At 40.7% G+C, this 16,824-nt stretch overlaps 2 protein-coding genes across 2 annotated transcripts; both read left to right on the top strand.

The window, feature by feature from the left end:
- Positions 1-1,028: 1,028 nt before the first annotated feature.
- tmem88b (transmembrane protein 88 b) lies at positions 1,029-6,703 on the top strand (the record flags this gene model as incomplete). Its single annotated transcript, XM_079214860.1, has 3 exons — positions 1,029-1,061; positions 3,707-4,111; positions 6,419-6,703. The coding sequence occupies exons 2-3, from the start codon at positions 3,713-3,715 to the stop codon at positions 6,701-6,703; spliced, it is 684 nt and encodes a 227-aa protein (XP_079070986.1). The 5' UTR covers positions 1,029-1,061; positions 3,707-3,712.
- Positions 6,704-14,089: 7,386 nt separating this feature from the next.
- On the top strand, positions 14,090-16,452 carry LOC306734953 (calcium-binding protein 2-like; the record flags this gene model as incomplete). Its single annotated transcript, XM_079216366.1, has 7 exons — positions 14,090-14,151; positions 14,378-14,504; positions 15,329-15,359; positions 15,540-15,683; positions 15,767-15,876; positions 16,086-16,233; positions 16,424-16,452. 7 exons carry the CDS (start codon positions 14,090-14,092, stop codon positions 16,450-16,452), a joined length of 651 nt encoding a protein of 216 aa, XP_079072492.1.
- Positions 16,453-16,824: the final 372 nt, after the last annotated feature.

Below are 16,824 nucleotides of genomic sequence, written 5' to 3'. Positions count from 1 at the left end.
TGCCTTCAGTGAAACCAGAATCCAAACTATGGAAGATAGTTCAAAAGGCGGTAAAGCTGCAGGTAAAGCAGTAAAAGTCTGATGAAACACATGCACAGAACCATTTTAACTCATAGACAAATTTAATTTTGTCAGACGTGTCATCGCAATAATTCTGTTGTAATTGTTTCAACACTAAAGCAACACCTTTGGACCCTTTTACAACTAAACATAAGAAAATACACAACCTGAGTAATGAGTCCAGCACCATGGTACCTCTTCCCTACTACTCTCAACAAAAGTCTGTCTCTGTTACCCTTCCCCCTCATTTTCTGCTCTCTTAAATCTCAACTTATCAGGCAAACTGCCTCGCTCTGACCCCCAATACGCAACACCCAGCCCCCACTGCAACATCAGGGCAAAGGGGGGGGGACATGTCCTGGATATGTGAGGGGGAATGCATATGCTGAGAGGAGTTGTAGGAGAAAGGCAGGGGTCTGATAAGCCTTGTGGGTGGAGAGAAAGTGGGATGGATGCGGGGAGTGCAAGAGGAGGGAGGGAAGGAGAGACAGCACTGCAGACTCGATCAGATGGGGAGGTGCAAAGAGGAGGGCGGACAGACAAAAGTTCATACTTAAAACAAAGACCACAGCAAATGTGAGCATTTCTGTGTTACTACTACATCCCAACAGCATAGGCATTTGATCTTGCATGTGGAAAAGAAACATAGACTCTGAGGCATAATCAGTTCCACTGACAACTCTGGATAGTGGAGAGAAGAAGCAGCAGGAACCCAACATACCGACATACCACCACTCAATAGACAAGGCTTTAAGAGGAAACCTTTAAAAAAAAAACCCACGCTCTTTCAACTTGACAGAAGGGAAGAAGGGGAAAAGTAGCCCTGTTTCCAGAAACCAGTTGAGAGGGAAAAGGGGGGGGAAGAGGACTTCGTTGAAGCGTAAGGGGGTTAATGTGTGTCGAGGACTGACTGGACGGAAGAAGTCTCGAGGAGAAGTGAGAAAAGCGGCCTGGATCTGGAGAACGAACAGCAAGAGGCGCACCGGTCCCCACAGCACAATGTGAGTACAAGTACCGCTGTATCACTCAGACATATTCAAAACCACGTCGTTATCATTCATACAACTGAGCACTCTGAACTGAAAGGAGGCAAAAGATCTCATTTACTGCTGATGGGCATTAAGCAACAAGTCTAAGAGGTCTGAGGGACATGGAATTAATTATCGCAGTGGCTTTGTTCCAGACAATAGAATAATAGAACGATGTAACAATAGAAAACCTCCCTTCGGCATCTAAGCATGACAACACTGCAAGTACTCGCTGAGAATCTATTCTATGTGATGGCAAGCGCACTTTGAAGAGTTTTGAATCAATAAAGAAGTGTATTGGGTGAACTGTAAATACACAGAAGAGGGTCTCTTTTTTGATTTCATTATTATTTTTTTTATTACTTTTGGAGGCAACAGTTCGGAGACGAAAAGGTTCGAGAGAGGATATTGGAAAATATTCCCCCGATTTAGAATTCCTTAATTTGGGTCAAACAATGGTTTGACACATTATTCAAAAGAAATGCTACTCAACCCATATTAAGATCAGGGAGTAAACTGGGTGGGAGCCGAAATGTATTTTCAGTAAAGGGCACAATGAGTCACCTCACAAAGTCAGTCACACACTTTCCTGCTAGTCCTTCATATACGACCTTCCACCTTAAAACAACATTAGGAACAACAATGGGAAACTGACATGGAAAAAAAACGACGCTCAAGCACCCAGGACAGCGTTGTAAATATTGTCTCCCACTGTCAATTATGATATTCAGTGAATGTGAAATGAAAGCACAATTTGGTTGTTATTTTGAATTACTCAGCTTCAAGTGCATATTTCTCCAATAAATGCCCCAAAATGAGTGTAAAGTGTAATGTCTCTGCTCAGAGAAGTGATGTTATATCTCATGCTAGCGTATATATCAATCAGAGTGAAAGACACTGAACAGCTATAAGGCGGGATGAGGCAGCCATTATTCCCAAAAGCAGCAACAAATAATGCAATAATATAATGGTATAATAATAATAGGCACAGTCCTCTCTTGGTCCTTCTAGATTCTTGAACATCAGAGCAACCTTGTGTTGTACATGTTCAAAAAAGTATGCCAATATGGTACTTTAGCAGTAATAATACTTGAACGATCAAACTATGAGATTTACAACAAACAGCAATTAATTATATAATATATAATAAAAAAAGCCATGCATGCCCCATTAAGAGCGAAATATCTTCATTTTGCAGATATGAAAGCAACCATCATCCGTCTGTCGTGTAAACGAAGAGGAAACACTGACATGTCCACTCTGTCATTGCTATTTGGATTTTTCCATGACTGTAGTTTTTTGGCAGCTGACCTGGTTACTCAGAAACGTCCCCCGACTCCTGACCTTTGACAGGTGCGGATATCCTTCACCAGACACAGCTGCACACCACATTGAATCTGTCATAAAGCAAAATTAACTTGACCTTGGGATGCCCCCCGAAACTCTGTTACAAATGAGTAAAAACCCTGAGTATTGATAAGATCCAGAGTTAGCGGTTCTGCCATCAGTTCTTTAGCGGAAAATAGCAGCGTCTCAAACCGCCTCTCTCCGTCTCTGTGCTGGTCTTTGATTAAATGAATAGTTTAATAAAAGAAAGCTAATCACTTAGCTACTTGTTTAGCTGCAAATGTATTTTAAAGATTTTAGAACTTCTTGTATTGCTGCCCCAGAAAGACTATATGTATACATACAAGAATAATAAAGCAATGTTAATTTTTAGTTTTTTTATATGGCGCCAAACCAATAAGCAGATTCATTAAGAGTAATATTATTGATTAAATCCACATTAAAACAGTCAGAGTTGTGCCATTACTTATTGGTGAAATAATTATCAAGGGTTTCTCAGACATACTCGTCTTCACGCTATAGCAAGACTATATCTTTGAGGCTAATATCAATATTTTAGAGAAAGAAAATCTGACAAGGATATACTGTATGGGCCATAACTCGTTTTTGTTTCTCTTAATAAGGCTCCCTTAAATGAGTTAGTTGTGAAGAACATACACAGTACTGTTGAGGACAATTTTACAGTTAATCATCTTTAATATATATATATATATATATATATATATATATATATATATATATATATATATATTACGATTTCTAATACCTTTAATTTCAGCATCAGCAGTGTCAGCATGATACTGTGGGTTTTGTTCAAATCAACCAATATGCCAACAGTGGTTGCACCATCTCTGATTCACCCACAGACAAGGCAACACGTAAACACAAGCACACGGTCGTACACACACAGACTTTGATGCCAGTGGCCTTCATCTCTCCTACTAGAGCAATTATGGCTCCTTTCCTTTTGGACAATCAGCTCTGATAAGCATCACCTCACAGACGGCATCACACACGGCTTGCTTCCTGAATGATAAAACCTCTGACCTCTAAGTGAACCCAGAGCAAATAAGCCTTTGTGGAGTGACATTTGATGAGGTACAGAAGTATTGTGTAGCTATGGCATCCAACTACTGTACTCACAAGAGCCGTGTCCCTCAAACACAGCCCCTAAACATGTCAATTGGGTCAAAACATCTGCAGTGGCACTTTCACATACTGCATAGAATGTCCATTTCACACCTTTAATTTGTTTATTTTCCTGCCCACAGTTCACCATGAGTATGACTGGTACTCTAGAGAAGGGGGCCCACCACCAGGCCTTGGACCTTTCCGAGGAACTGCCGCCGCATCACCACCATCACCATAGCAACCACCACCAGTATCTCCACCACTCCAACTCTCTAGCCTCCACCACCGCCGTGGGCGGAGGCAGAGAAACACCTTCCCGTGTCGTTGTACCCCCTCCTTACTCCGCGGCCGAGAGCGGCGGTGGGGGCAGCGAGGCGCCTCTGGAGCTGCGGGGGTCCCTGGACTGCTGGGCCTGCTCCGTGCTGGTGACGGCCCAGAACCTGATCATCGCCACGATCAACGCCTGCCTCGCGGGGCTGGTGTTCGGGACCATCCTGACGCCGGCCATCGTCATGGTCGTGTTTGGCTTCCTGTGCCACTCTACAGTAAGGAAAGGGGCGAATGGGGAGAGGGCGGGCGAGTGGGAGCGCCGTGTTCAAGTCGAGGGTGGAGGCTCGTTTTCTGCCAGTCTACGTCTGGCCGATGGGAAATGACAATGTAGCTGACTAAGGGCTCACTCAAGAGCATTTTACAGAATGTGTTGGTTCACTTGATTGGACATATTCAACCTCAATCAGACATTTGGTGCAAAGTGCTTTGCATAAATATAGTAATTTATTAGATACACAATTCGCCTGTTCTAATATTTGTCCTTCATTTGACCTCAACATCCAAAACCCATTAAACGTGTTTGTGTGTTAGCGAGGGTGAATGTTTACACACTTTTCCTCCATCTAAACAAAAGATGAGAGGAATGAAGAAATAGCTGTATCCATCTTTTTACATAACATCTAAAAGTCCTAATCTCATAACTTTGATCCGAAAGTTCCAAACATTGTGCCTGGGGCTTAGGGTGGGGCTTGGCTCCACCACCGATGAGAAGTTTTATAATCTGATAAGTCGGAGGTTCTTTTAGATGTGGAGGAGATGTAAGAACTTGGAGGGGGTGAGGGGTCAGGAGTCTAGGGAGCCAGGCATCAAAAAACAAAAACTTTAAAAGGCTGTTTGGTATCCAACGGGGGATTTAATGGCTCTTGGGATCAGGCGAACTATAACAATGTGCAGAATGTGATGTGGACAGCTAAAAACATAAAAGAAGACATGTAACTCAAACAAAACAAGCTTTTTGACCAATTAGGCAGTAAGCATTAACCTGTGCTACCCCAAAATGTCATCGCGGTTCAGGACTTTTAATGCATACTGATGGCATTTCTGCAGGCCGACGAACCTCCTTAATGTCCGGAGAGAGACCAGGATTCTCTGTTCCCCTGCTCCCTCACAATTAGGCCTCATGTGACAGCAGCTTAGAGGGGGATTAACCAGGACCAGGGAGGATGGAGAGAGGGGGAGGAATCAAAAGAAAAAAAAAAAATGAGGCTGAGAAGAAAAAGTATAAAGACAGGTGAGGTAAGTATTTAGGGTTCTTCGAATTGAACAGGCAAGAATGAGAACATTTTCCAATTAATCGAGGGAATTCTGGTTATAACACATATATAAGACACACCGAGCACAATATTTCACACGAGGAAAAATAAGCACATTCTTAGTGGGCTCATTTGCTTACTCTTCCTCACACTCCCTCCTCCTTGTTTTGCATTCCATCTCCAGCTGGGATTTCTTTCTGACCAGCTGTAACGCTAGTTTCTGTACTTTCGTGTAAAACATATGCAAGAACTGGAAATTACCATTTTCAGGCTTTTCGCAACAGTGTGAGATCCCTTATATTATATAACTATTAAAAGTGTATGCTCTGTTTTCTCCAATAATGTTTCTGAATCAAACCTTTAATATAATAATGATAAATACTCTTCTCCCCCCTGAGCGCCCACAGTTCTGCAAAAAGTACTTTCTGCACTTTTCTCATGCACTTGAGTGTTCACTTCATCCTTCATGGTGTGATAAGGATGATTCAGGCCCGCTGTCTCTCCTTTCCTCTCCCACACTGAAATGACCCTTTTACCTCCTCTCCCACTCCCTCAGTGTTCAGCTCAGCAACAAGTGTACATGCTTTTGACACACTGTGTTTATACCATCAACAGTCATTTCTACCAAGTTCCTATTTATTTTTGCCAAAACGTAATTTAGTGACCAACTGATTCAGCCATATATGTGAGCAAGTGAGAGATCTCCGACTACCTACTGGCGTCTGTCCTAAGCTCAGACATGCATACAGAGAGCACATCATCTGTCATCCTTATCTGTTCTTCCCTTCACTTCACAAAAGCATTTACATCACTGGTGCTCTATGTGTGCAAAATTAACTTTAAAATACTAAATAAAACACAATTACAGGGCCAAAACTCTCACCGGTTATTAAATCTGCAGGCCAAGTTGCTCAGCAGCTGACCTTTGACCTCAATCTGAAGGAAGGTTTAATAAACACAATTTCATAAAATATTTAGATAACAATCAACATGATTACGACTGGGTAGGAGCCCGTTTGATGCCCGGACGGCAGAGCAAGGTTTGATTGAAACAAGAGAAAGGGTGGTACTTTTCTTATCCTATTATCAAAGCTGCCCTTGAGCAAGGCCTCTCAGACTGGGGTTTTGTTGGGCAACTTCCAGGTATGAATGTGTGCCACTCTCGTAAGAGAGATTTTAAATAAGTGGCTCGTTGAATAACAAACTTGCAGGATCTTGTCTGCCGCCACATCATTCCAACCAGTCGTCTTTCTCCTCTGGTCTCACCAGGTCCGCCCTCACGGGACGACCCGCTACTGCTCAGACCTGCTGACCGACGGAGGCTGCGTGGCTTTGCTGGTGGTGGGCTTCCTCTTGGTCACCCCTCTGCTGGTCCTGGCGCTGGCCGCATACTGCCGCCTGGCCCGACACCTCCAGCTGGGCCTGTGCTTCATCCCGTACAGCCGGGCCGTGTACAAGAACCTGCCAGCCAACCGACACCGTGGCAAGGGCACTGGCTGCTGTGGCGGCCGAGACGGAGCCGATGGAGGTGGAAAGGGAAAGGTCTGGGTGTGAAATGAAGATGGAAGGAACGGGAAGGGGAGGGGAGGAAGACCATCAGATGAAGAATATGAAGGGAACGGAACAAGAGAACAGGGTGGGGTGTTTGATGATTAAAAGGCAATGGATGACAGGAACAGAAAACCAGCCAGAGGGAGGAAGTTGTACACGACTGTAATAAGCAGCTGAACATCCTGGAAGATAGCTATTGTTACAAATACTGACTAATGGCTTAACTTCAGTGCAACATTTTTGATTGTTCTGGGGGGAAGAGTACATGGTATTGCTACTAAAGTATTTTTTGGTATAATTACAAATAAATACAAAATAAATAATAATTACTATGGTGTTTGTTGGTATTATTCCACTGGACACATTGGCCGTTACTGGAATTTTGTCACTTTCCAGTAACAAGCATGGTTTCTTTGAGCAGAGGACATATACATAAATATATATATATACAAACACAAACATCAGGTAAAATGTGTAATTGTAGAAATAAGTTAACAGCATGCTACTAAGATGCTGAATTATTCGAATCAATAAATTACAGTGTTCCCATAAATCAGCAATTAATTAAAACGATCAAAAGAACCTAACCACGTCTCACTGCCTGCAGGGTTAAAGGAATGAGCAAGTTGTCAAGACAGAAGCATCTAATCAGACCTGCATTCAACCTTTACTTCCCTGAATGGACCACAGGAAATAGTCAAAGTGAAAATAGAACACCTCTCAAAAGTTACGTTGACACTAAACATAATAGTATCTCATCACATTGATGTTTTTCTTATGAAAAACGTGTTTGTTTGATGTAGTTTTCTGTTAAGTAGTTGCTTTTTCTCGTGTTATTTCATTTTTATAAATAAAGTTGTGGGATTCAGCTGAAGTCGTGTCTGTCCTGTATTGGCATTTGGTGGAATGGGATGAGTCCACTACTACGAGGAAAGTAAAGGATCATGTGCAACAACACTGGCCTCAGTAAACAATGCACACCTCTCTGTCTCCCCCAAGCGGTGAGAACGTGGAACGGCATGTGACTGTTCTCTGTAAATGATTTATGATTCTGGAACATGTGTAATATATTGTATAAAAAGTTGCAGTACTCTGAGATGAATATGAGTATACTATTCACCTATGGTTCCCAAACATTTTGGCTTGTTCAAATAAAGTAATGTCTATGTGCAGCTATTCACAGGTTGCACATGTCTGCACTGGGAAAAAAATAAAATGACAATCAGCCAAAGAGTAATGTTTCCTTCCAGAAGTGATTGATCTGAATAACTTTCTCAGAAACTTAGAGACTGATAAGTTAAATGTGTCAGGTATGCATGCTCTCATTTGATTATTTCTTTAATTTATACATGAACACGTGAGAGTGAATACTTTATGAAGAAGTACAAATAACAAATGACACTCAATCTCACGAACATAAATCAATTTGGGAAATGTACCGATGTAAAATAAGTCTGAGTCCAGTGGCTGAGCCTATTAGCCAATTTCTGGATCATAATATCTCCACTACCGACATAATCTAGATACGTATTGAACATAGACTGTAGACAGAAGTTAGATGGGGGTCCCGTTTTACAGGCATGACGTCACCGTGCTGATGGTGCTGAATATAACTGCAGCCTAATAAATGGTCATGCAGCTCAACTTCACATTAACATTAATTTAACTTCACCGGGATCAATAGTTCCAGAATTACTGAGTCCAACTGCCTGTGAATTGTTAAACTGGCACAATGAATCAAACTCATCGACAACATAAGTTCTATATTCAACATTTCTTGGGGGTGCACCGTTCCTGGAGGTACTGCAATACCAGGTCGATGCGTGGAGTGGACGGAGCAAGCCCCTATTCCATCTCCCTATTCCAAAAATCAATTTAATATATGGTCCCCGGGTAGGGGACGTATCAGATATTAAACTGATAAGAACAGATACTACACTTGATCTTAGCCAAAAGGCCGAGAAGCGATGCCTGTGTGATGTCAGAGCGGAGGACGCCATTCTCTGCACAGTCAGCGTCACTCACGGTCTAATATATATATTTCAGTAACAACTAAACTCTACGGGACAGAAACCAAAACAACAAAACACAGAAGATGACTAAAAAGTTAAGAAAACTGCGGAATCGGTTGTTTTTAACAAAGTAATGTTATCTCGTGAGCAGCCACATAACGCTCCCTGGTCACGTGACACAGTCTCGTCCAATGGGAACTCAAAACATAACATCTTATTTACTAACAGAGAGAGAGATGTGTAACTTCTTAGTTTAGACAAATATAGTGTCAACTGACTTATAAATACGATCTGAACTTTTCAAATCCTATAATCAGTCCGCTCTGATACGAGATGAGGGAGCAAAGTAATGTTTGATCGTTTACCTGCCGAGACGGACTTCCAACTGATCTCTAGGGCCCTCTAGCGGAGAACAGAGAGAACTGCATCTTGATAAGTCTCTTATATGCTGCATACTATAGGCCTATGGTTTCCAAATATTTGGGCTTTTGACTTTAAAAAAATTAAAAAAAGTAATGTCTATGTGCAGCCATTCACAGGTTGCATGTGTCTATGCTTTGAAAAACAACTAAAGTTCTGCCAAAGAGTACTAATGATCAACATTTGAGATTAAGATGAAACCATAAAGTCCCACTTCTAGAATTAAAGCCACTTCCTATTTCTCCTGTTGCTGACACCTATTGTCTTAAATGTGATCAACTCGATTGTTTTCGAAATATAATCACAATACTGACAACAACACGATCTGCAGCCAAATAAAGTATCATGCAGCTGAATGAATACACTTTCATACATTCATTTAACTTCATCTGGATGAATATTTCCAGAACTGCTGCGACTAAGTGCATGTGAATTAATCCACTAGTTTCAGAATCAGAATCAGCTTTAATGGCCATGTACATTTGCACATACATGGAATTTGACTGCGGTTTCACTTTGCTCTTTGTACTTTTACACACACAATATACAGTAAACAAGATAAATATAAAAAAAGATTTTTAAAAAAAGTAGTCAAAAAAAGTGCAGATAGTGCAGATGGAAAAGTGATTAACTGTTCATCAGAGTGACGGCGTACAGTGCTCTGTAGCGCCTACCAGAGGGGAGGAGTTGAAATTACAGAACGTGCAAGTGTGCAAGTCCAGAATGTGTTTGATAACACTTATGTTCCCTAAATACTGGCTTGTATTCGACATTTCTTGGGGGTGCACCGTTCCTGGAGGTACTGCAATACCAGGTCGATGCGTGGAGTGGACGGAGCAAGCCCCTATTCCATCTCCCTATTCCAAAAATCAATTTAATATATGGTCCCCGGGTAGGGGACGTATCAGATATTAAACTGATAAGAACAGATACTACACTTGATCTTAGCCAAAAGGCCGAGAAGCGATGCCGGTGTGATGTCAGAGCGGAGGACGCCATTCTCTGCACAGTCAGCGTCACTCACGGTCTAATATATATATATTTCAGTAACAACTAAACTCTACGGGACAGAAACAAAAACAACAAAACACAGAAGATGACTAAAAAGTTAAGAAAACTGCGAAATCGGTTGTTTTTAACAAAATGATGTTGTCTCGTGAGCAGCCACAGAGCGTTTTTGGTCACGTGACACAGTCTCGTCCAATGGGAACTCAAAACACAACATCTTATTTACTAACAGAGAGAGAGATGTGTAACTTCTCAGTTTAGACAAATATAGTGTCAACTGACTTATAAATACGATCTGAACTTTTCAAATCCTATAATCAGTCCGCTCTGATACGAGATGAGGGAGCAAAGTAATGTTTGATCGTTTACCTGCCGAGACGGACATCATACTGATCTCTAGGGCCCTCTAGCGGAGAACAGAGAGAACTGCATCTTGATAGCTCTCTTATATGCTGCATACTATAGGCCTATGGTTTCCAAATATTTGGGCTTTTGACTTTAAAAAAAATAAATAAAGTAATGTCTATGTGCAGCCATTCACAGGTTGCATGTGTCTATGCTTTGAAAAACAACTAAAGTTCTGCCAAAGAGTAATGTTTCCTTCCTGGATTGATCTAAATAAGTTTCATAAGGAATGAGATGTGTCAGTTATCCTAAATGTATGGAACCCCCCCAACCTCTGTCACATGCATGCTCTCATTACAGAGAGTGGATGTTTTTTGAGGAAGAACAAATAACAAATAACAAATGGCACTCGCTCTCTCTACGAGAAATCAATCAGAGAAATTGACAGATGTCAAATAAATCTGAGTCCAGTGGATGAACCAAATTATAGATCATGATATCTCCCTAAAATAATCTATATACAGTATGTAATGAACATAGACTGTAGATAACAAAGAGACAGGGGAGCATTTCACAGGCATAACCCTTCCATGGTGCTGAATATATAGAAATGACCAAAATCAGAAAATATAAGGAGGGAGATAATATACAGGAATGTAATACAGAAGAACCAGTTTAAAATGTAGGCTGACAAAGATTTTTAACATGTTAATTGAGAAAAGACAGCCCATTTCCCAACATGTTGTCATGTCAAAAGCTAACCTAAAGTCATCGGTTGCACCCTATTTTTTTAACTAAAACTGATGAGTTACAGCTGGTTTAAATAAGCTGAAAATGAGTCATACTGCAGTAAAAAAAAAAAATTGTATGATCAACATTTGAGATTAAGATGAAACCATAAAGTCCCACTTCTAGAATTAAAGCCACTTCCTATTTCTCCTGTTGCTGACATCTATTGTCTTAAATGTGATCAACTCGGTTGTTTTCTAAATATAATCACAATACTGACAACAACACGATCTGCAGCCAAATAAAGTATCATGCAGCTGAATAAATACACTTTCATACATTCATTTAACTTCATCTGGATGAATATTTTCAGAACTGCTGCGACTAAGTGCATGTGAATTAATCCACTATTTTCAGAATCAGAATCAGCTTTAATGGCCATGTACATTTGCACATACATGGAATTTGACTGCGGTTTCACTTTGCTCTTCGTACTTTTACACACACAATATACAGTAAACAAGATAAATATAAAAAAGATTAAAAAAAAGTAGTCAAAAAAAGTGCAGATAGTGCAGATGGAAAAGTGATTAACTGTTCATCAGAGTGACGGCGTACAGTGCTCTGTAGCGCCTACCAGAGGGGAGGAGTTGAAATTACAGAACGTGCAAGAGTGCAAGTCCAGAATGTGTTTGATAACACTTATGTTCCCTAAATACTGGCTTGTATTCGACATTTCTTGGGGGTGCACCGTTCCTGGAGGTACTGCAATACCAGGTCGATGCGTGGAGTGGACGGAGCAAGCCCCTATTCCATCTCCCTATTCCAAAAATCAATTTAATATATGGTCCCCGGGTAGGGGACGTATCAGATATTAAACTGATAAGAACAGATACTACACTTGATCTTAGCCAAAAGGCCGAGAAGCGATGCCGGTGTGATGTCAGAGCGTAGGACGCCATTCTCTGCACAGTCAGCGTCACTCACGGGTCTAATACATGTTTCAGTAACAACTAAACTCTACGGGACAGAAACAAAAACAACAAAACACAGAAGATGACTAAAAAGTTAAGAAAACTGCGAAATCGGTTGTTTTTAACAAAATGATGTTGTCTCGTGAGCAGCCACATAGCGTTTTTGGTCACGTGGCGCAGTCTCGTCCAATGGGAACTCAAGACGCAACAGCTTATTTACTAACAGATGTGTAACTTCTTAGTTTAGACAAATATAGTGTCAACTGACTTATAAATGCGATCTGAACTTTTCAAATCCTATAATCAGTCCGGTCTGATACGAGATGAGGGAGCAAAGTAATGTTTGATCGTTTACCTGCCGAGACGGACTTCCAACTGATCTCTGGGCCCTCTAGCGGAGAACAGAGGGTACTGCATCTTGATAGGTCTCTTAGATGCTGTGACTCTTTAAAAAAAAAAGAGGAAAGTATATTTGCAGCCATTCTGAGTTGCGACATGATATGCAAATATGTGCATCTTCAATTACCAGCTCACGCCATTATTCTCAAAGAATTTAAATACATTAAATATTTTGGGACCCCCAAAACTGCTGTTAATTTGTATACATTTCTATATGTTTCTATTACCACATTACTCTGTGTTATTGGATCTGTTTGTACATTGTCTTTTTTTCCGCTCCGTACCATTTTACGTGCCTTGTTGAATTGGTTCACATCTTGGTTATGATGGAACATGTCGTCCCCTAAACTACAAAAAAATGTCTCAAAGCCAGGTCAAGGTATTTAAAAGAGCTCATAAAGTTACTAATAGAGTTAAGTTCACATTGCCTGTGTCGCACAAAGGTAGAAAGAAAGCCCCCAAGAAAGTTTAAAAGTCTCTTAACTCTTGAGGAATTACAAACAATACGGTTGTTAAACACACTTTGTAACAAAAGAGAAAATAAAAAAATACAACAATAAAATAATACAAGTCAACGCTCTGCCTTTACATAAGTGAGATATGGTACACTCGGTCACAGTTTGTGTAGCAGACTGCATTGTGAGCTGGTGGAGGTGATAAACAATAAAACAATGTTTGCCCAGTCCAACAATAAACCTACCCGTAGGCTAGTCACCACTGGACCCAATAATATGTGGATGCATTTAACATGCTTTTAGTTTTTACATCCCTGTTGGATGGGCATGACATCTGTGATCAAATATTGTGTTTGTATTTAACATATCTAGTCTGCCATTGTTCCCTTATGAGTTCTGCCACCACAATGATTATTCCAACACAATATGTCTGATAATGTCACCAGACCAGAAACACTGGACAACACTTTCTCACTGCAGAGCCAGGAGCAACTCTACAAGGCTAAAGGGCCAATGTGAAAACTTTACTGAAATGAGAGACTCATGCATTTGCAGGAACCTCCGAATAAAGACATTTAAAGCTGGGGTTTTAACCAGAGGAAATTGACCTCTGGGAGGATACATCAGTCAAACTGCCGCTACAGGTTTTGCTCTCTAATCGTTGGCAAGTTTAGCCAGGTAATTGTTAAGCCTCTGGGATTGAAGGAGGTCAAGAGTAGGAAGGAAAAACAGAGGGACAGGATAGTACGCAGCCATTCACAACACAAGTGGAGCAAGGAGGACAAGAAGGGCTTGACTTCTTTTTTTTCTTTTTTTCTCCCCATTCAGGAGAGGGAATTAAGGTAAGACAATTGTAGTGAAGTAACTGGGTTTACATTGAAGATGTTGGAGATCAAAGATTTGCAGTGAAACCAAATAAATTACCTTTGGAAAACATGATTTTGATCTTTTTGCAACTTTTCCTTTTGCATCCCAAAAAGCATTTATAATGTTGATCATCTACGCATGTACTGTAACTGTAGGCCCGTGACTTTGTTTATCCACAGTATGCCCAACGCAGGAGAGAGGACACCCTCTTCCACTTCTGTCGACTCAGCCACAACAAATAGGTAAGTTTAGCGGTACGGTTCTCACAGGAACCCACATTAGCAGTCTGTGAGTGTGACAGATAGCTACCTTTTGCATAGCCCTAATGTCATAGTTAGTCAACCTAGCACTAAATATATAACCCAGGAAAAAAAACATGTTAAGTGTGTCTTAACAAAAGTAATATGCTTCAAATGTAAGCATATGCATTTGCCTTTTTGCTATTTATTGTTTGATTTGTCCATGTAGTACCAAAGGTGAATCCCCATCAGGTTCAGTCTCAGAAACACCCAAGAAATCATCAAAGAAGTCCAGGAAAGACCCTGATAGCATGAACAAAGTCTACAACTCTGTGCTCAACAGTGTCTTTGGGGCGGTAAGTAGCTCACACCCACATTTTGTGATTTCATCTATATAGTTGAACAGGCGGTGACCATCTTCTTCGTGGCTGTTGTGGGACACTGCTCTGTCCCCGTGACCTTTGACCTCTACTCTTGAAACAGTTTAAGTTATGGCTTTTTACGTTCAACACCAGTTTCCCCATTCCTGCAACATTTAGACACACATTTATTCAATAAAATGTGTGTTTGCCCTCAGCCACAGGCTGAGAAAGGCTCGGGGTACTTATAAATCAATCATTTAAATGATTAACATCTCTATACAATACAGTGGATGTTAATTTCCAGGTATTTCCAGTTAAAGGCACTGTATGCCCAACATTATAACGTCAGAAGTGAAGCAGAAGTCAGGCAGTGTGCTCACAGTGTTCCCCCTGATCTTTCTCAAGCAGCAGTTACTAAGCCTGGTGTGTCCGCAGTATTAGTGGCTCATTAGTTGAAGCTTACTGCCACACTTCATTGGGGTTATCCAAATGACGAGCACTGCCGAAACACTGGGTTGATTCAACAAGAAAATATTTATCTTTTCCATTGTATACCTGGTCATACTGGAGACTGTCCTTTATGACCAGGCCTTCTGTCATTTTATGACGTACACTTCTATTAACATGCATAATGCAGATGCTAATGAATTGCTAAGTACCCACAAATCCTCAACATTAAACGCAATGCATGGATTTAATTAGACGTTGGTGCTAAGGTACTTTGGTAGCATTTGCACAGTTCCCATTTTTGTTTTGCAAAATAATAATACAAATGGATTAACAGTTCAATGTGTGTTTTCTTGCATCTGTTACTGCAGGAGAGAGAACTAGCTCAGGCTGAGTTGGACGGTAAGTGTCATTTCCACAACTCAGTGTCCATGTTATAGTAGATTACAATCATTGCAATTATTAACATGTTGATAGTTCCATCTTGATTCATAATATAAGAAAGCCATAGTCATTATTTGATCTGATAAACCACTTCTGGAACTGTTCCAATCTCTTTGTGACCCCTGACCTTTCTGACAGAGTTGCAAGAGGCCTTCAAAGAGTTTGACTACGATCAAGATGGATATCTGAACTACAAAGACGTGGCTGAATGCATGAGGACAATGGGATACATGCCCACAGAAATGGAGCTGCTGGAAATAGTTCAACAGATCAAGATGAGAAGTGAGCTGATAAGAGACCCGTTAAAGAATACATAGAGCTCCAGCACAGCATGGCTCTAAAATATGCATCTCTCCTCTCCACAGTGGGCGGGTTAATGGATTTTGAGGACTTTACTGAACTGATGGGACCCAGGATGATGGGAGAGACTGCTGACATGCTGGGACTCAAAGAGCTCCAGTCGGCCTTTGTACATGTCAGTCAACTGATGTTAAATGATTAAACACGCTAAATTACAGAAAAAGGAAGGAAAGGGTTAGTTTATTATAACGAGCTTATGACATACCAGACCTACAGGGAGCTTTAGTCAGGTTGTATACGAAACAGATTCCACTCTGAGTTACTGACAATTCCAAAGGGAAACCAGCTTTTCTTACAGTTGTCAACCTTTCTATTTTTCAAAAGTTTGACCTCAATGGGGATGGAAAGATCAACCAGGATGAGATGAAGGAGGCAATCAAGTCGATGCTGGGGGAGAAGCTGAAGAAAGGGGAGCTGGAGGACATCATAAAGGAGCTGGACATTAACGCAGATGGAAGCATTGACTTTGAAGGTGACTTTAAGAAGTTCAGGCACATTTATACATTTGACTTGTTGACCAGAAGTGAGTGTGTGTGTGTGTGTGTGTGTTTCACATTGTTGGTCATAATTGTGTATCACATTTTGTGCTTGTGTGTACTATGCACTAAAACACTCAGCACTGACTCCACTTACTGATTGGTTTTCTCTCTCCTCCTCTTCAGAGTTTGTGATGATGCTCTCCATTCGCTAGCGGCTCCACACCACCGCTTCTGAATCCCTCCATCGATAGTTAACACAACTACGATCCAATATTGATAATTCAGCAATTTTTGTAATGTAGGTATAGACATCTACAACATAATTTGTGCCTAACTGGATTGATTTTTATGAATGGTGAATTGTTAAAGGAGTGGGAAATGCTGGTATTCTGAGAGAAAGATGAATGTTTTGCAGCGATATAATATGTAAATAAGACTGAGATGTTTTACTATTTTAATAAAGAAATGATGATGATGGGAGTTTTTAAAATAACAAACACTATTGTAATTTGTTATGTAAGAAGTAATCAATAATAAATGACATTTTAACCTTTTAACAGACTTTATTCCAAAAACAAGTAATT

Source organism: Taurulus bubalis (genome assembly GCF_910589615.1).
Source record: "Taurulus bubalis genome assembly, chromosome: 3".
Classification (NCBI taxonomy): domain Eukaryota; kingdom Metazoa; phylum Chordata; class Actinopteri; order Perciformes; family Cottidae; genus Taurulus; species Taurulus bubalis.
This window is presented reverse-complemented; position numbering and strand designations above follow the sequence as displayed.